Genomic DNA, 21088 nt, shown 5'->3' with positions numbered 1-21088 from the left:
AAATCACGACGAGCCGATCCCACTTGAGAATGAAGAAAATGAGACGAATCCTGGAACGTATCAAAGAACATCTGGAAAGCCCGACCGACAAAGAGCAGACTGGTTTCCACTCCGGATTCTCTTGCATTGGGACAGTGCGCGAAATTTAGATTTTCACTTCACTTGCTTTTCGTCGATGTCGAGAAAGCTTTGGTCAGCGTGAACAGCGGCGTGCTCTATGCAGGAGTGGTGTTCACTGGAAACTAATAGCTATTATCAGACCCACATATGATGACGCAAAATGTCAAGTGTTCCACCGAGGTGAAATCTCGGTGGATTTTGAGGTCCAAAGTGGAGTCCACCAAGGGTGGGTTCTGCCACCGATATTATTTCTTCTCGTTATCGGTGACGTTCTTCATGCTGTCCTACCTGGAGGAGTGGAGGAGTTTAATGGACTCTGACATCTTTGCTCAAATACCAGGACAACGCTGTTGATATTTGTTTGCTCTCTCACCAGATCGTGGGCCTTGGCTAAATGGCTCTGGATTTGGAAAGAGAGGAAAGTAGAGTTGGACTGAAAATGAACATCAACAAAACCAAGTCTGATGGGTTATCAAACGCTCCTTATCTGCATTGATGAGCAGAGCATCAGAGGCGTCGATCAATTTGCATATCTAGGAGTCGTGGTTTCTGCCCGATGTTGCTCGGCTAATTCATTGCGCTAGATTTGCCTTCGGTGCCTTGTCTAAAATCTGGAAATGCAGATATCTCAACACTAACATAGTTGAGAAAGTTGTGTGCTAGGGCCCTTTCTGTGTTGCTATATGGGAGTAGCACATACAACTTACCCCCATAGTCACTCGAAAGCTCCAAACCTTCAGCAACACATGCCTGCATCGTATTAGTACGCTGACCCGATACTATTACAAACGAAGAACTCGTAGGCAACACTGGCCTAGAACCTGTATGTAGTGTGATCAAAAAGTGGAATTGGCCACGGTTAAGTTACACATTAAGGTGAAGCGACAAACACACTGTTGACTATGCCATACAGTGGAATCCACCCTCCCAAATGACCGACGAATGGGTTTCACCATCTTCCGCGCTTGGCGGAGAATGGTGAAGAAGGAGTGCTGGCATCTTGGAAAGCCGTGCGGGGATCTAAAGCGCGTTTCAGGTAACTGGCTATGATGGCGAAGTGGGGGTATCCAAAGGGTAAGTGACAACCATACCTACATGCAGGCAAGTTATGTTAGCTTCTGTGGTAGTTTTGGTTAATGTTAGGGAAAACGTTGGCTACAAAACAGTTAAGCGGTACTGTTGCGGAAAATAATGGGTACTCTATTGGGTCGACGACCAAAGGGTCGAACAACTTTTTTTTAGTTGAAAAGAGGTTGTTGTACAAGGAAAATGTCGTGAGTTCTCGTAAAATCGACTATACACTTGCCTCCCTCATTGCGTGCTCCAGGCGCTTTTCTTTGATGGCATCTATTGCCGTCTGCCTTTTCATCCATATGACCACTAAGATCACCGACAGATGAGATCTATTTCGGCATTTATGATGTAAATGTGTCTGTCTATCTGTATACCTGTCTGTCTCTCCACTTTTTTGTCGTTGGAAGGTGGAAAGGTTCAAAACCTGCCGTCGGTTCCTGTCATACGTTTACGTAAGACTTTTTCTTACTAAAACCACCTCCTTGTCTTCATTTAGTCTGCAAGACTACCATGTCAGTATTACATTGTGAGGTAGGATCAGTTGCGAACTGCGGCTCGTGCTGTTATTTATTACCTCCCTATGAAGCTACTTCTTTCTCAGAATATTATGGATTGACTTTATTAACTTTTCCACTACCCTCCAAGTTTTCTCGGAGGCTAACATGTGGTCCACGATATTCTTGGTGACAAGATCACCCCGGCGACAATTTTCAGTAGTTAAAAATAACTTTCTTTGCTTTCTTTTGATATGCGCGATACCCTCTGTGTGTTCAAGGGATCGGGTTAGGTCGTAGTTAACTTTTCCATGGGGCTGTTTAATCCATTTTGAAGCATCTGTTATGATTCTGTAAGTGTAGCATCTTTAGGTGAATCGTTTATCTCTTCTGTCACTCCAGGATAGCTTCAGTCCGTGCCAATTGCCGACGATAGGTGTATTGGCTTCCAATTGTTTTCCTGTTTGCTTTTTGTTCCAGACAGGAGCTGCATAATGCAAGTTTGAGTTAACAGCTCTCGAGATAAAGGGCCGACATTTGCCTTGGGTGGCACCAATATTCGGCAACATTTTTACTAATAATGTAGTAACTTCAGATGCCTTTGTTGCTAAACTCTCAAGATGCGTCTTGAAGATTATGTTCTGGCCAATCATGACTCCTGCGCTGTTTCCGATTATGTGGTTTGTTTACCAATTCTAACTTTTATCATTTATTATTTCCATCGTTTCTTTGGATGCGAGGACTACTTGGATTTAATGCCAAAATCTGATTTCTCAAATTGCCTCGTTAGTGGTCATCCCATGTCAAGGCCATTTTTTCGCTTGTTCCAAATTTTCTTTTGAATGACTGAATAAAGATACAGTTACGAACGTCTTGTGTATACGAAACAATTTCAGATCAATATCATAGCCCCTTATTGAAGTACGAGGCAACTTCTACACCCATCTCCCAAAAAGTTTTTTGCGGGTACCACGATAAAGGACGCTCTGCTCATCTTAAAGAGAAAAATAAACGTCATCTTAACGTGTTATTAAAATCTATCAAAAGGTAAATTTTTGGTAACTTGTTGATATTTTATTTGGAAATTTTGGTGTTTTTCTAGAATTGCAATTATCCTAGTTTGTAAATTGTAAAATATGTTCTGAAAAAGCTGTGATTTCAAAGAATTTTATAGGACGCCACGCGATTTCCGATCTGCAGTTTCGAGAAAAATGCATTTAAAAATTGAAATGTGACGTGATTAATCTGCTACACCTGATCTATAAACCTTCGGTTTCATCAAAAATGGCATGTAAAGCCTTGATTTCAATCCTCACTCTTTTAGCGAAGTTATTCGAACGTTGTTCAGACCGGTAGATTCACACCGGTAAATTGACACTTTAGCTGTTTAATACTGTAATTTCCAAATGACTTCGAATATCCAAAAACCACTTTACCCAAATATTCTTCACAATATCTCGATACAATTGATGGTGAAAAAAAATTGAGATTTTGTACCACAATAGCGACTATAATGCCATCTGCGACGCCAAAAATCGTTCCCCCTTTAGGAAGCCCTACCGTTAACATTCCGCTGTACATTATTATCCAGAGGAAGGGACTTTGTGGACCCCCCGCACCTCGACATCGCACGTTAATCTTCTGAATCAAGGAACTGATAAAATTGCGTCAGGAACGGACTGGCCCGTTGCATATTAAATGGTGGCGATTTTGTTAGAAGAAAGAGGAAATGATTTTACTTGACCGATTGCTGACCATTACGAATGTCCAAGAATCATGGAGGCAAGTTAAAAACACGGTTCACAAAGTAGCCTATGCCATCCTCGGGATCACCAAGTCTGGTAAATGGTTCATCAACCGAGGTACTTGGGCTTGAAATGACGATACCCAAATGAAGGTGCGCCCTTACCATAAGTTTTTCGAAGGTAAAAGTTGGTCAATTAGCAAATTTACAAGTATGCCAATCGGGAAGCAAAGAAAGCAATCGGTGTTACCCGAGCGGTCAATCAAAAAGATCTTAATGATAAACTGAACATTCGGTACGACGAGAGAGATCTATATCGACTTGACAAAAACCAAAACCAACGCGCACAGGATATCGAACACTTCTGTTGCGTTAACGACAAGGACCGATCGAGGAGGGCTAACATATAGATAGCGAGAATATTTGGAGTAAATTTCACCGTTCATCCTCCATTTCCACAAACATTACCGATTTGGAGCAATTCCACCTGTCAGCGCAACTGAAGTCGAGAAAACAACAAGATGAACGAAATCGGGGCAAGCAAACTACAAGCCATACGTACATATTACAGCCATAGATATTATACTCACCCTAAACAAACAAACTGCCTATTTCCAAACACTGTACATATATATGCACGTATGTAAACTCGTACTCATATTTCTGATTTACTTCGTGCCGAAAGGCATACATATGTACATACATAGTACGTATATTAAATACAACTGGTTTAATGTACAAATATATCTATCTGAATTAGACACTACCCGCAAACTTCATTAGCAAGCATATGCTATATACCTATACACACATGGTTGGAGTAATTGATATTCATATAGAAATGACTAAAATAAAAAACTATCAACTACTGCTTGCGGCTCATATCGGTAAACCGGACATGCTCTCGTGATCAGCCCATGCTTGTATGCAAGGTTTTGATGGATAACCTTACATACAGCATTATGCCTGGTGATGTATTGCACCGGTGCCATAACAGTACAGCCAGAAATGAGATGGTCCAACGTCTCTAACGCCGAACCACACATTCTGCACTGGTCGTTCTCCACCCGTTCTTTCATGATGAGCTTTTTATAAGCTCGGGTGGCGACCACGCCATCCTGAATGGCACACATGAATCCCTCCGTCTCAGCAAAGAGCTCCCCAGCACACAGCCATCTGTTCGACAGATGCAAATCGACAAATGGCTGCCAAAGACAATTGATGTGTTTACCGTGCATTGCCTTCGACTTCCATTCATCGATCCGTTCTTGGTCCGACTTCACCCCACTCAGCGGATTGAAAGATCGATCCTTCAAGTTAAGTGGAGTCAGCCCACAGTCTGCCTTACAGACAGCTGCATGCAAGCGACTCGTCTGCTCTTTGCTCTAAAAATAAGCGCGCAGCGAGTCGATTTGGCGATGATGTTGTGTCGCCACGTCAACCACGCCCCTACCTCCGATGTCAAGAGGCAGGTTCATCCGCTCCACGGCAGACTTTGGGTGATGCATTCGGAATTTGGACATAGTTGTCCGTATCCGCCGCTGGACGTTTTCCAGGTCGGTTTTCGTCCACGGCAATATTCCGAATGCATAAGCCAGTAAAGGGATAGCGAATATATTCAACGCGCTTATTTTATTCTTCCCCGAGAGATGCGATTTCAGTACCAACTTTACACGTCGCAGGAATTCGGACAGAAGAGCTTCCTTCAGATCACCAACTCGAGCATGGGTTCCTTGCAGAATTCCTAGGTACTTGTAGAAGTCTGTCTCGGTCATAGCTTGGATGTGGAGGTCACCAATGCTATGTCCGGCATGCGGCTCGTTATGACCTTTGCGGAAGGCTTGGATTCGACATTTGTCTAATCTAAACTCCATCCGAATATCACGGCTGAACATGTCTATTATTCGCAACAGACTTCTAAGATGGTTGTCAGTACCAGGATACAGTTTGATGTCATCTAGGTACATCAAGTGTGTCAGTTTGCACTTAGCACGTAGGCCATATTTTATTGCAAAACCATGCCCTCTAGCATCATTCAGTAGCCATGAAAGGGGGTTCAGTGTCATACAAAACCAAAGGGGACTCAACTAATCCCCCTGGAAGATGCCCCTCCGTATACGGATGGGGTCTGAGGTATTAGCACCCTCAGATGTACGCACCGATAAGGTGGTATTCCACCCTTCCATGACTGTTGCCAAAAACTTTATTAGTTTCTGATTAATGCGATACAGATGTAGGATGTCGATTAGCCAGGTATGCGGAACGCTATCAAAAGCCTTGGCATAATCGATATAGCACCTGAAGAAGTTTCTTTGGCCTCTAGTTGCTTGTCCTACAACTACTGAGTCGATAATGAGTTGCTCTTTCCAACCCCTTGATCCAACTCGGCAGCCCTTCTGCTCCCCGGGCAGAATGTTGTTGGTCTCGAGGTGCGCATTGATTCTTCCACTAATAATGGATGTGATGAATTTGTAGAGGGTTGGTAAGCAAGTGATCGGTCTTGTGTCTGCGGGATCCTGCACAGTGTCCTTCTTAGGGATAAGGTAGGTAATCGCCGCAGCGAGGAAAGGTGGAAATTCCTCCGGCCGACTTATGACTTCATTTATACTGCGTGCCAACCGACTGTGTACGCTGGTAAATTTCTTATACCAGAAATTCTGCACCCGATCCAGACCTGGGCCCCTCCAGTTCTTCGAGATGTTTATGGCTCGTCGAACTTCCTCTTCGGTAACATCCGCAAAATTCATGCCAGGTTGCCAATACACCTGGGGTGCCTTCGGCGATGATTCACTCAGCATGCTCAGCATGCTGGGCAGGTAACCCCCAAAGTCCACCCCAATACACTTTCGCTTCCGTCACCGAGAACTGTATTGTCTGGGCGCTCTGTTCGGATTCGTTGAGAGATCTGAAAAAGCCCCGCTTGTTCCTCGCGGATGTTGCATTCTGGACACGTCTGGAATAACTTTCGCCATACCGTCGTAACCGACTGCATATGACAGAAAGTTTCTGTTTTAGTGTGTCCAGAATTTATTATTATTATTATTATTTGTGCAGATATCGGAATCGGATGTATTTTGAGGCCCAGATTTCGTAGAAATGCACCAATTTGATTTTTTCCAGATTTTTCGATTAGATAGGTTCTGAGAACGAGACCTGTTACACTTTTTAGGGGTCATATTTTGAGCCCTCACTCCCCTATGTTGCAACCAATATCAAGTATAGAACCAGTTTTGGGACTTTCCATTTGATACCCCACATGGCCACATTTTATTAAAACCCTCCCTCCATTCACATGTATGGGAAGCCCCCCCTTAAACTTAACACAAAATGGCGCCATTTGCTGCATGTAAAGGGACCAGCAGATCACACATCTTACCAATTTTCGTGATAATCGGTCTAGTCGTTTCCGAATAAATCGGGTGTGACAGACAGACAGACATGGAATCGATTCTAATAAGGTTTTGATTCACACAAAACCTTAAAAAGGAAGGTAGTCCAGCAGAGTGTTCAATTTGCTGTCTGATCCGGTTGCTAGCTCATACTATGAAGATTTTTGAATGTATTCTTAACATATTATATTATATATTATCGACATCGTTCTAATGACTGTGAATCAAACCGGGTTTGTCAAGAGCTGCGGAAATAATTGACGCAATACACCCTGCGCGGTTACTCAGGAGAAACAGCGTGAGAAGTATTGCCCCCTCACTCTTTACATTGCATTTCTGGATTTAGAGAAGGTGTTTAACCGTGTGTCACACGAACTCATCTGACGTGCTTTGCGGCAATATTGAGTACCAGAGGAACTCATGCGCTGGGTTAAATTACTTTACCACGATCCGAAAAGTAAAGTTCGAAGGGTGGTGGGTGTATCAACACCGTTTCATGTCTGTCGGTGTTCATCAAGGAAGCACGCACTCAGCATTCCTCTTGTTTTTGTTATAGATACTGTCACACGGAAAATCCAACGTTCAGTCTCCTACACATTGCTCTATGCAGATAATGTTTTCCTAGCGTCTAATGAACCAGGAACCATCACTGTTAGTGGTAGTAATCTGCCTGAAAAAGAGTGATTTAAATATTTTGTATCAATGTTATCAGTCTACGGTGAAGTGTCTTATAAACCACTTCACGCATCAGCGCAACTTGGATTAAGCGGCGTTCCACAACTGGCGTTCTTTGTGATGGACGTATCAACGAGCGTCTCAAATCGAAAACTTACTGTAAGGTTGTTCGCTCTGATCGAAGAGACAATGAACGGCGTCTCGCGTTAATGGAAATGAAAATGATGCGTTGGACTACATGCCATGATGACATCCGAAGTGAGGATATTCATGATCAATATGGGGTTGTGCCGATAGGGGAAAAAATATAAGAAAAGCGTTTTCGATGGTAGGTTACGTAATTAGCCTTAACTGGAATTCACTTGCCAAAATTAGTCTGAACGTCGAAGTCGATGGGAAATGACCGAAAGGCCGCTCGAAACAACAATTGCTTGATACGCTGAACGGTGATTTGAAAGCCTCGGGACTTGATGATCGGCACAACCGATCAAGACGAGCCGGCCCCGCTTCTAAACGGGACAAAGGCTGAAGAAGAAGAAGAAAGCACCGGCAAGTACATAGGATTTTTCGGAAAAATGGCAGGCTTTTAAAAAGGAATCAAAATTTTGTCAAAAAACCAATGGAATGTATCGCAAAAATCCTACGTACTTTCATGCAGAATGTAATTACACGTCCATGTATGCATTTAACATTTCAAGTCAATCGATCAAGATTGATTCGAGTTATGAGTTCGACGAAGTTGAAAAATGTAGTTTCGAGAAAAACGTGTTTGAAGTTTTCGGCATGTTCGCATCGGATACATAGGGGTTGTTTAAAATGGCGTAACCCCTTAATGATAAGAGAACGTCGAAACCATATAATGGTTTCACCTTCCTTTCTAAATATAGGGGCCAATCTGGTTACGGAATACATTTATCGTTAGCGATATAATTGAATTATGGTCGGACAAGAACTGAGATTGAAGTGAATTTATTCCGAAGTAAGTTTTGTAATTGGAGTGGGAAGTGAATAAGTTTCTTTCATATTTAAAATATTCCTAAGTACATTATTGTTTAAATTCCCTCCGCTGACATTTCAGTAATTTTCCCAATTTCCCTTACGGTAAACATTTCAGCAAATTACCCTTGTGCTGATTTAGATATTTGTGTTTTTTCATGAATACTTAACAGATTTATTTGAAAACATTTGGATTATCCACAAGCCTCTCTGAAAGCGTCGCTTATTATCAGATAATTATTCTCGAATAGTATCCCATAATATCTGTTCCTGCACATTTCGTTATGGCAATAAATTTCGTTTATTAATCAGCTACAAACTGACCTTGTCTATTTACTTCTTTTTCATCATAAATCTTTTTTCTTGTGCTGCCTCCAATTATCTCAAAAGTGCGATGAGAAGGCAGACGTGCATGGTCTAGTAGTGAACAGTATACAATGTGCAAAATCACATAGGATTGAGTAATTGTTTAATGTTTGGCAGAACATTGCATTCATTACCGGTAACGTTATGGCCAATTATATTGTATAAGTGAGCATATGTACATACAAATGTTCGCGGCACATTTGCTGCAAAAATTAAGTGAGGTAAATTGAAAGTTTTCCATCGCAATAGATTGTTCTTGATTCATTTATTCTTCATTACGGAAGCCTTGAGTAAATACCATTTGCAGGAAGGTGAGTTACGAGAGCATTTGAACGCAATCGTTTAGATTCAGAACTTAGAGTGAAATGCATAGGCACACACTTTTCTATTCCAGGACTACCAGAAAAGAACGAAAGACCCTGGAAATCCATGTAAAAACAGAGACGAATATGCCTAGGTGGGGCTACCGTTGACCCACTTTGATTTGTTGAGCATTTGGTTACTCTTTTTAAGGTTTTGTGTGAAACAATTGGAAAATTTATAAGAATGCCAAGCGAGAAGCAAAGAAAGCAGTCGCTGTCACCCGCTTCGTGTCTCTGCTAGTGTTCATCAAGCAGGCGCCCTCTCGCCACTCCTTTTTGTTCTTATTATGGACACCATCAGACGGGGACATCCAACGTCCAGTGGCCTATACACTGCTTTATGCAGATGATGTTTTCCCAGCATCTAACAGCAAAAATTATCTCGAGCAACTTGTCCAAAAGTGGAATGATTGCCTCATGCGACACGGTCTCAGATTGAATCTAAAAAAAACTGAATTTTTACGACCGATCCCCATGGAACAAGCATCATAACTGTCAGCGGCAGCGACCTGCCCAGAACTGAGCGATTTAAATACCTCGGGTCAACGCTATCAGCCAATGGAGAACTGCGTTATGAAATTGCTTCACGCATTAACGCAACCTGGATGAAGAGGCGTTCCACAACTGGTGTTCTCTGTGATCGACGTATCAATGAACGTCTCAAATCTAAAATTTACCGCAATGTCGTCCGCCCTGTCGCCCTCTATAGTTCTGAGTGTTGGCCGACTATAAAAAACAATGAACGGCGTCTTGCGGTAATGGAGATGAAGATGCTGTGTTGGACTAGTGGCGTGACACATTTCGATCACATCCGAAATGAGGATATCCGCCATTGTTATGGGTTTGTACCGATCGTTGAAAAATTGCGAGAAAGGCGTCTTCGATGGTATGGTCACGCACTTCGTGCTAACAAGAACTCACTTGCCAAGATTGGTCTGAACATCGAATTGGATGGTAAGTGATCAAAAAGCAGACCGAAACAACGGTGGCTTGATACACTGGATGGGGATTCAAAAGCCTCGAGATTGCACTCAGATTAGGCATTTGATAGTGCCAAATGGCGAAACCGATCACGACGAGCCGACCTCGCTTGTGAACGGGACAAAGGCTGAAGAAAAAGAAGAAGAGATTTGATTAACAATAGTAAATTTTGGCGCGAGAATTCAAGTGGATCAGTGTGTTAAAGAACTTTATTCAAGACCGTAACGGTGCCTTACAGTACTCTGTAGGAGGCAATGTGGTCAGCATTGCGCTCGTCCGTGATTATTACCCTGATGTGACTCATGTACTCATTCACTGTTGAGTCGACTGGTATTCGACATCCAGTCACGATACTAATCCCACTGCCAGTGAGATTTGAACCATGACCTACAACAGCCCAGTGCTCTAACCACTGAGCCATTCGGACACAGTATTTGATTGCCATCGTCATTATTTCTGGTTAGTGTAGCTTGCTTTACCAACTACAAGTATCCTATTTTATCGGGTCTAACTCGTGGTTCAGGTTCCCGTTTTTCAGGAGTAGCTAGCCTCGGCGGCGGCAGTCTTTTACCTACCGTCTGTAATTCTATCGCTACCTCGAAGAGTCTATATTTGACGGAATGTTAATAATAACCGTTGGCGCAACAATCCATATTGGATCAGGGCCTTGAAGTGTGTTAGAGCACTTCATTCAAGACCGTAACGTGACGGAATATTGGTCCTTACAATTTACACACTTTGTCAGAAAAGCTCTGTTATTTGGACATTTTTACGGTGATGGTCACCAGCATATTTCACACAGCTTCGATTTCGATTATGATGAAACCTTGGCATCCTTTGTAGTGGGGTATTACGTTGCTGACTGTTCTCAGAGCTTCTATTTTGATCTTCATGTTAAGAGTAGCTCTTAAGTTGTGAATTTTGTTTCAGTCTTCACTATTAGGCCGACAGTGGGATTCGCCTCATACTGACTATTATTTCACCCTTTTTATTAGATTTTTTTAAAATCGATTCAATGTCTGTCTGTCCGTTTGTCTGTCTATCTGTCTGTCAGTTTGCCACAACCGATTTACTCGGAAACGGCTGAACTCATTATCACGATGTTTGGTAAGAATATGTGGCGCCCCTTTACTTGTAGTGAGTGGCGCCATTTTGTGTTAAGTTGAAAGAGGACTCCCCATATATGCGAAAGGTGAAAGTGAATTTTTTTCACAAAATATGATCATGTGAGGTATCAAATGAATAGTACTTTCCGAAATTGGTTTTATTTCTGATATTGGGTAAAACATAGGGGAGATAGGGCTCAAAATGTGTGCCTAAAAAAGTGAAAAAGGTCTCGTTCTCAGAATCTATCCTACCGAAAAATCTGAAAAAAAATCACAGTGATGCCTCTATATGAAATCAAGGCCTCAAAATACATCCCGTTGCGACGATATCTATACAAAAAAAGTTAATAATAGTATATTACCATGTTTTAGAAATTTACCGGAAAACCCCTTCATCTCAGAAGTATAAACTTTGGTAGCAACATAGGCAATAATATTGGACGTAATTCTGAAAGTTTGAAGGCAATCCGACTATTGTTAACAAAGTTTTAGAAGGTCAAAATTTTGCATTTCAGGTAAATTTATTGCACCCTAAGACGTGTATGATGTTATCATCATATAAAGTGTACTAATTATTTTTTCTTTTTTGGCTTTTTTAGTTATTTGTATGTCAGTGTAAATTACTTGAAGGAGACATGTGTGGGTAGTAACCAATATAATAGACATGGATGTACCTTGTTACCAGCGGTCTTTAATTTACGTATGTGCTTTTGTGCAAAGTGGAAATGCTGAAGGTGCGTTAGAACAATTTATTTACGGTAATAGATATTATAAACTCGGATCACTATCCGGGCTCGAATAACGACACCGCCTAGAATCCCCTCTGACAATGAAGTAAGAGTTAACACTGAATTCATCCAAAACACAGCCCTCAGTAACAACTATAAGGGGGAAATGGATGCCGTATTAACCGCAATCAACAGAAGTCCTGTTTTGCAAGAAACCCGATGGTTTGGTGCCAAAAGCTGCCACAAAGAACGCGAACGAGATAAAAATGGCTATAAACTTCTCTGTTTTGGTAGCCCAATCAGTACGGCCCATTCAATACGGTGTTGGCATTTCCATCTCGGAGGGTTTCCATGATGCCATTAAAAAAGTCGAATGATTTGTTGATAGGCTGATGAAGTTCACCGTTATATCAGCTGATCGCATTATTTACTTCTTCACCGCATACGCACCAGAGGCAGGTCAACCTGATGCCGGGAAAAATGCTTTTTGGCAATTTCTCGATGAAAAGATTTGTAACGTGCCTGATGATGACTATATTATCATTGCCGGCGACCTTAATTGTCATGTGAGTGAAAAGGTAGACGGTAGCAGGCGCTATGGGGAAAAGGGGTTTGGAGCGCGCAATTAGAGTGGGGAACGTATAATCGATTTTGCGGAAATCCATGACCTTATAGTTACGAATATATGGTTAATCAAAATATTGTTTCTTCTTCCTACATTTTATAGTGGGAACAGTAAAACGCAAATCGACTACATTCTCCCAAGATGCCGACATTTTATCACTGTCACTGATTACAAAGCCGTTTCTTATGAGACCATCGCACCTCAACATCAGCCGTTGATTGCCGTCATGTGAATTAAGCCACCGATAAAAAAGCGTAAGGCGCGTTAAATGGTGGCGATTTCGAAAGGAGAAATGATCTCACTTGCGCGAATACCAACCATTAAGAATGTGGAAGGATCGTGGAACCAAATGAAAAACACGATCCACAAAGCGGCCTCTGTAACCCTCGGGGTCACAAAGCCGGGTAAGCGGCTTTGGCATGACGATCTCCGCATGAAGGTCCGTGAAAAGAAACGCCTCTACTTGTTCTCGACGATAAAACGCTGGCCACTTGGCAAATTAATAAGAATGCTAACCGGGAAGCAAAGAAAGTAATCGCTGTCACCCGAGCGGCCCATTACAAAAATCTTTACGATAAACTCGACACTCGGAATGGCAAAAGAGATATGTATCGACTTGCCCAAAGTCGAAACGAACGCACAAAGGATATCGAACACTTCTGTTGCGTTAATCACAAGAACGGTACTTTGCTTACCAACCGTCGAGCCGCAAAGGATAGATGACGAGAATACTTTGGGCAGATTTCAACTGAAGAATTTGCTCATCCTCCACTTCCACAATCATTGCCGACATTTGGACTGTCAGCGCAACTGAAGTCGAGGAGGCAATTTAACGAATGAGATCGGGGAAAGTCATAGGACCTGACGACATCGCATCCGAGCTCTAGAAAGCGGAGAGCTAGCACCCAACACTGGGGCTCCGTGAATTCTTTAATCGGGTTATTCAGGAAGGAAGAACACCATCTGACTGGCAAGAAAGTACCACAGTTCCAATATGGAAGAAGAAAGGTAATCCAGCAGAATGTTCAAATTACCGTCCAATCTGGTTACTTTCCCATACCATGAAGATTTTGAACGCATTCTTGACAACCGTATTCGCGAAATCGTTGAAATAACCATGAATGAAACCGGATTTGTCAAGAACTGACGCAATACACGCTGTACGATTACTCATGGAGAAACAGCGCGAGAAGCATCGCCGTCTTACATTGCATTTCAGAATCTAGCGAAAGCGATTGACCATGTGCCACACGAACTCATCTAGTATGCTCTACGAAAACACTTAGTGCCAGAAGAACTCGTGTGCTGGGTTCAATTGCTCTACCACGATCCGAAAAGTAAAGTTAGAAGTGTCGTCCAGTGGCCTATACACTGCTTTATGCAGATGATGTTTTCCTAGCGTCTAATAACAAAAATGATCTCGAGCAACTTGTCTAACATTGAAGTGATCGCCTCATGCAACATGGTCTCAGATTGAAACTGAATAAAAGTTTTTGACGACCGATCCCCATGAAACAGGGACAATCACTGTGAGCGGCAGTGATCTGTTCAGAATGGAGCGATTGAAATGTTTCAGATCAATGCTGTCGCCAATAAAGAACTGCGTTATGAAATTTCTTCACGCATTAACGCAACCTCGATGAAGAGGCGTTTAACAACTGGTGTTATTTGTGATTGACGTATCAACGAACGTCTCAAATCTAAAATTTACCGCAATATCGTCTTTCCTGTCGCTCTCAATGGTTTTGAGTGTAGGTCAACTATAAAAGACAATGAACGGCGTCTTGCGGTAATGGAGACGAAGATGTTGCGTTGGACTAGTGGCGTGACACATTTCGATTACATTCGGAGGATATTCGTGATCGATATGGGGTTGCACCGATGGGGGAAAACTGCCAGAAAGGCGTCTTCGATGGTATGGTCACGTAATTCGCCCTAAGGAGAATTCACTTGCTAAGATTGTGCTGAACATCTAAGTCGATGGTAAGCGACCAAAAGGCCAGCTGAAACAACTGTGGCTTGATACGCTGGATGGGGATTTCAAAGCTTCGAGATCCAGGTCAGGCATTCGATAGAACCAATTGACGAAACCGATCACGACGAGCCGACTCCGCTTGTGAACGGGACAAAGGCTGAAGAAAAAGAAGAAGATGTATGTACGGACATATCAAAGACATCAAGATTGTGCTAATCCTAAATAAGCAAACGTTGTCCATCCATAAGTATATATGTAAACGTACGTAAAGTCAATACCACCGGTAATAACGTACACACATGTCTATCCTATTGGGCACTACCCGCAAACCTAATTAGCACATACATATACATACATATGTCCGTTTAGAGTAATTCATACTGATATACAAATAACTAAAAGGAAAACTAAAATGCCCTCACGGATCCCGTTGTTCATATAACTTCACTTTATATCACGATGTCTATGACGTCCTCAGAGTGCAATAAATTTTTGTGAAATGTAAAAATTTCAACGCCAATAACTTCCTTAATATTGGTGGGATTTCATCCAAACTTCCCAAAGTTATGCCTTATATTATCCCTTATCCATTGTACTTCTAAGATGAAAATAAGTGGGATTTTCGGGTGAATTTCTAAGATATAGTAATATGCTATTAACAATAATCCTTGGCGCAACAATCCAATTGGATTAGGGCCTTGAGGTGTGCTAGCACTTCATTCAAGACCGTAAATGGTACGCTACAGGATTACAGTACCCGGTATGAGGCAATGTGTTCAGCATTGCGCTCGCCCGAGAGTGTTACCCTGATTTGACTCAGATACTCATTCACAGCTGAATCGACTGGTATCCGACATCAAATCACGATACAAATCCCTCTGTCACCTGTGAGATTTGAACCGCGACCTTCCGTATGACAGCCTTGTGCTCTAACCACTCAACTATCCTGACACCTAATATTAAATTCATTTGAACAAATGAGATTTATTTTGAGACCTAGATTGTGAGTTTTTTCAGATTTTTCGGACGGGCAGGTTCTGAGAACGACACCAGTTTCATTTTTTTGGGGCATATATTCGAACCCTTATTACGCTATGGTTCGGCCAATATCAGAAAGAAGATCAGTTTCCATTAGTATTAATCCTTTCATTTGATATCCTACATGATCATATTTTGCGATAAAAAAAAAACCTACATCCCCTTTCGCATGAATGGGAACCGCCCTTCAAACTCAACACAAAATGGCGCCACTTACCATATGTTCACAGGCCACACAATTTCGTGGCAATTGGTTGAGCCGTTTCTGAGTAAATCGGGTGTGACAGACAGACAGACTTTAAATCGATTTTAATAAGGTTTTCTTTCACACAAATTTTATTGGGTTGAAATACGCTTAAACCTTCTGGGAATTAATTGATTAATAACGTTTTGTTTAAAAATATCTTAGCTTCTCTGAATTAACTCCTAGGAAGAAAGGTGGATTCGAGCCACTCAACACTCACTCTCCAAACTGAGAAAGAGATTGTACGCAGCGTTCCAGCAACCAGAAAAGGACTTAAAGAACACAATTTGGACGTCGAAAGACAATGGTGCTGGTGTGGCAGGGTGAATTTGCAAAAAATACAAAACAAATTATTATGATTTCGAAAAGTTAAAACGTTCCATTACTAAGTTTCCGGTTCATGTACTTGATAATGAGTTCATGGAAGAATACGAACGCAGCCAATGATACACATTCACCACTCGATGACACCCGCTGTCAAAACAAAACATCCGTCAAATTGTTACCTGATGCCGGTGCTGTTTTGAAACTTGCTCCTCGTTTTACCGAACTAGTTTTACAATTTTATCAAATTATCCCCGTCAAGAAATTAGTGAAGTACGTCATTGGATGTAGAATATGTTCAAGAATACATTCCAGTCCGGTTTCCTGTCGATTCTCTACAGTATCGGCAGCAAACCGCTTCAGATATTCGACAAGCGAGTTCGCAATGGACACATCAAGCGGATCACGGACAACGACATCCAGAGCTTGGTCCTAGAAATTGTGAGCACGAATGTCAGCACCACGTACATAACGTGCCCGGCTGACCCGAAGAACACCCTCGGCATAAAGTTACCGTATTTAGTCATGATCATCAAAAATTTGAACAAGTATTTCACTTTCGAAGTTCAGGTAAGCAACTGTGGGCTTTCAGGTCGCCTACTCCGCTTCGATGGTTAGTTTTGGGTCATCACCTGCTATTTCCAACTTGTCTTTGCAGATTCTCGACGACAAAAACGTCCGCCGCCGCTTCCGGGCAAGCAATTATCAGTCGACGACACGGGTTAAGCCCTTCATATGCACAATGCCCATGCGGCTGGAGGAAGGATGGAACCAGATCCAGTTCAACCTGGCAGACTTCACCCGACGGGCATACGGAACGAACTACGTGGAGACGCTGCGGGTGCAGATCCACGCCAACTGCAGAATACGCCGCGTCTACTTCTCGGATCGACTGTACTCCGAGGACGAACTGCCGCCAGAGTTCAAGCTTTTCCTGCCAATTCAAAAGCACCCGTCGAAGACAGCGCTAGCGTGCGGAGTGACGACCTGAGGGTGGATAGGAGGGATCGGAGCTAAGTCGTTCGATTATGGTATTCTCACCCGGCAGAGTAGCTTTAGGTGACTGAAGTCGAGATCTTGTAAGTTAGACATAGAAAATTTTTATTTAAATAAATCTGCGATAATTAAACGAACGGTTTTTGACGAGGCGGGGCAGCAGGCGCTAGTCGGGTACAGTGAGGATTTCGGATCCGTTTTCTGTGATGAGTATTGTGTGCTCGAATTGTGCGGTGAGGGCGCCGTCGACAGTCATCGACGTCCAACCGTCATCCTCTATATCGATTTCCGGTCCACCGAGACTCAGGATTGGTTCAATTGTGAAGGTGATGTTCGGCTCCATCTTTCCGGGCAAATCGTTATCTGGAAGCAAATTTCATTGACTGCGAGTTTGCTAAGTGCTCCAAACTTACCAAAATGGTAGATCTCCGGGGGGCCGTGGAAGTAGCTGCCAATCCCGTGACCAATATATGCTGGAATCGGTTCGAGTTTCCGTTCGTGCGCAAAGCGCTCGATAAATTGGCCAATCGCCTTGAACGGTTGCCCGGGACGGCACAGCTCGATGGCTTTGTAGACACATTCCTCGGTGGATTCGACTAGGAATCTTCCTTTGGCATCTACGTCGCCCACGAGGAAGGTTTTGGAGCAGTCGCCGTGGTAGCCGTTGAAGAAAACCGTCACGTCAATGTTGACGATGTCGCCGCTTATGAGCTTGCGGTCGTCAGGGATTCCATGGCAGGCGACGTTGTTCACTGACGTGCATACGGACTTGGGGAAGCCCGCGTAACGTAGTGGAGAAGGGTAGGCGCCGGCCTTGATTACCTTGTCGTGCACGAAGGCGTCGATATCGTCGGTAGTGATTCCTTCCTTAAATGAAAAATGCGCAATAATCCGGCTCAACTAGGTCGGGTCAAACGTAAAAGTGAATTACCTGAACAATCTCATGGCAGGCCTTTAGCACATTGGCGGCGGTCCTGCAAGCATCCCGCATGTGTCGGATCTGGTCAGGATTTTTGATTTCCGGGTAGCCGGTTGTGTCCATCGCCAACGTGCCATCTCCGAAGTAGTAATCTGGCTTGGGGATATTTTCGGGAACTGGACGTTCAGGGGAGATTTTCCCCACCCGGACAAAGTGAGGATCCTTAACATTCGGCCTGCATATTCCCAGAAACGATGTTGCAAAGAAAGTTTGATTAGAGATAATGGCAATTGGTGCAAACCGACAGTTCCGTAAACATAACCAAAAACATGGTTGAGCACTCACTTCTTCGTAAAAATGTTGAAAAGTTTCCGATGTGGCGTCCCTATGATCTGCTTGAAGTTTCTCACGAGAAATGTCATTATGACTAAAGTGTCCTCAAAATAAAAGTATGTCAAACAACGAAACTAGATTCCTCCACAATTCCCTAAGAAACCCGTCAATATTTTGACATTTTGCGAGATTTGACAGTTGCACAGCTGGAATATGACGTCGAAAGCCGAAAACGCAGGTTTTGTAAATAATCCCGTTTCCTGAATTTAGTGCAGAGTTGCCTTCTTATCAGTGCTTGAGGGGCTAACATTTCGAGCTTAGATATTTTTGGGCTGTTAATATTATAGGATTTTGGAATTAAAGATGGAATGATATTGGGGAATCCCCTTGTAATGACACTCAATACACCAAGTGTGGTGAATAAGCAAATACTCAACCCGAAAGTGCCGCCAGTTTTTGAAGCAGTGTTGGTGAACGATTGTAAATGACCATAAGGTTAAACCGGATAAAGCGAAATAGAAATAAGGCTTTGTAGCAGCCATGGTTTCGCAGGGTGCGCGTCGTTTCGTATGCTTTCTTCTGTGACGAGAAGATCCATTTGCTTGTTCACGGCATTTTTACTTTACCTTCTATTTATTTTCCTTTACATCCCTTTAGTGCTTAATTATCCTTCCTTCAACTTCATATTTCCTATCTGGACTAAAAATTAGTGTTTTTTCAAGAGTGTACATCTCGTAATTTGTAAATGATAATCGTTATTCTCTTTTAAAACCTGAATTAGTGCGCCGCACAATTAACCGTCCGTTTTTAAAGTTGTGTAAAATAAAACCTTATTAAAATCGACTCAATGTCTGTCTGTCACACCCGAGGGACTCGGAAACGGCTGAACCGATTGTCACGAAATTTGATGAGAACATGTAGGCCCTCTATATGCGGTGGCGTCATTTTGTTGGTTAAGTTTAAAGAGGGCTCTCCACATATGCAAAAAGGGGGTGTACATTTTTTTCGCAGAATATGGTCATGTGGGGTATAAAATGGAAGGATTTGCATAGTACTTTCCGAAATTGGGTTTATTTCTGATATTGGGTAAGAGATAGGGGAGATAGGGCTCTAAATGTATGGCCCAAAAAGTGAAACAGGTTCCGATCGCAGAACCTATCAAACCAAAATATCTGAAAAAATCACATGAAATCTAGGCCTCAAAATACATCCCGTTCCGATATATCCACAAATAAAGTGGTAATAGTATATGACCATGTTTTAGAGATTTACCAGAGAACCCCCCTTAAGTTCATCCCAGAAATACAAAATTTGATAGCAAGATGGGCGATAATATAGGACATAATTCTGAAAAGTTTGAAGGCAATCCAACTATTATCAACGAAGTCATAGAGTGTCAAATTTTCGCATTTCAGGTAAATTTATTGCACTCTAAGATGTTTATGATGTCATCGTCATATAAAGTGAAATTATATCGCCGCCAGGGTCCATGGGGTCGTTTTAGTTTTCTTTTTTTGGTTTTTTTGTTATTTGCATATCAGTGTCAATTACTCGAGGGAGACATGTGGGGGTAGTAATCAATATAATAGACATGTGTGTACCTGGTTACCATTTTGGGCACGGAGTAAAGCTGAAATGCGTGAAGATGCGTTAGATCAATTAATCAAGGCGGTAATAGTATATAATACAGTATTTATGTCGTTGCTATGTACGCACATATGTGTATCTTAGAGTTTAGAAAAATATTGCGTACAAATGGAAAACGTGCGTAGAGAGTTTCTCACATAAGATGATCACAAAACCTTTCACCTGAAGAGTCGAGCTTCGAGCAGCCGTTCCGACTTGTTTGCTACTTAGGATTAATAACTTAACTTAGATAATTGTTAAATTGGAATGTGCGATTGATTACGTGTTTTATTAAGTCGGCAACAGTGGCCAATCTTAAGGAATCATTCTTTTTCTAAATAAACGCTACTTATCATCATCATCATCAACGGCGCAATAACCGGTATCCGATCTACGCCTACCTTAATAAGGATCTCCAGTCACCCGGGTTTTTCGCCGAGGACCACAATATCCTTAAAAGCTGTCTGGCGTCCTGACCTATGCCATCGCCTCATCTCAGGCAGGGTCTGTCTCGTCTTCGTTTTCTTCCATAGATATTGCCCTTATAGACTTTCTGGGCTGAATCATCTCATCCATAAGGATTTGGTGAACTGCTCACTGCAACCTGTTGAGCCGGATTTTATCCACAACAGAAGGTCGTGGTATCGCTCGGTTGTGATTTTCGACCCTAGATACCATAGGAGAAATTCTTAACGGTCTCAAAGTTGTAGTCTCTTAATTGTTTTCGTTTTACCAGTGCGATACGATGTAGTTTGTTCTTTATTCTTTGGCACGGATGTTGCCACTATGTACTTTGTCTTGCCTTCATTAATGTGCAGCCCGAGATCTCGCGCCCCCTTCTCGATCTGGACGAAGCTAGATTGTACATCTCGGGTTTTTCTTCCCATAATGTCAATATCTTCAGCGTAGGCCAGTAGTTGGGTGGATTTAACGAGAAAGAGGCCTCCAGCGAATCACTTTTTCCACAGCAAGG

General features: G+C 42.5%; 2 protein-coding genes across 2 annotated transcripts; one reads left to right on the top strand and one right to left on the bottom strand.

Annotated features, from left to right (window-relative positions):
• The first annotated feature begins 16394 nt into the window (after window positions 1-16394).
• Window positions 16395-17370, top strand: LOC119651009 (cilia- and flagella-associated protein 20-like). Its single transcript, XM_038054297.1, has 2 exons — window positions 16395-16811; window positions 16900-17370. The coding sequence occupies exons 1-2, from the start codon at window positions 16536-16538 to the stop codon at window positions 17230-17232; spliced, it is 609 nt and encodes a 202-aa protein (XP_037910225.1). The 5' UTR covers window positions 16395-16535; the 3' UTR covers window positions 17233-17370.
• Window positions 17319-18709, bottom strand: LOC119651008 (methionine aminopeptidase 1D, mitochondrial). Its single transcript, XM_038054296.1, has 4 exons — window positions 18502-18709; window positions 18169-18391; window positions 17651-18104; window positions 17319-17600 (listed from the first exon to the last, which is right to left on the bottom strand). The coding sequence occupies exons 1-4, from the start codon at window positions 18576-18578 to the stop codon at window positions 17404-17406; spliced, it is 951 nt and encodes a 316-aa protein (XP_037910224.1). The 5' UTR covers window positions 18579-18709; the 3' UTR covers window positions 17319-17403.
• Window positions 18710-21088: the final 2379 nt, after the last annotated feature.

This window comes from Hermetia illucens, chromosome 3, assembly GCF_905115235.1.
Source record: "Hermetia illucens chromosome 3, iHerIll2.2.curated.20191125, whole genome shotgun sequence".
In the NCBI taxonomy this organism is placed as follows: domain Eukaryota; kingdom Metazoa; phylum Arthropoda; class Insecta; order Diptera; family Stratiomyidae; genus Hermetia; species Hermetia illucens.
The sequence above is the reverse complement of the archived record's forward strand: the minus strand, read 5'-3'. Positions and strand labels throughout refer to the sequence as shown.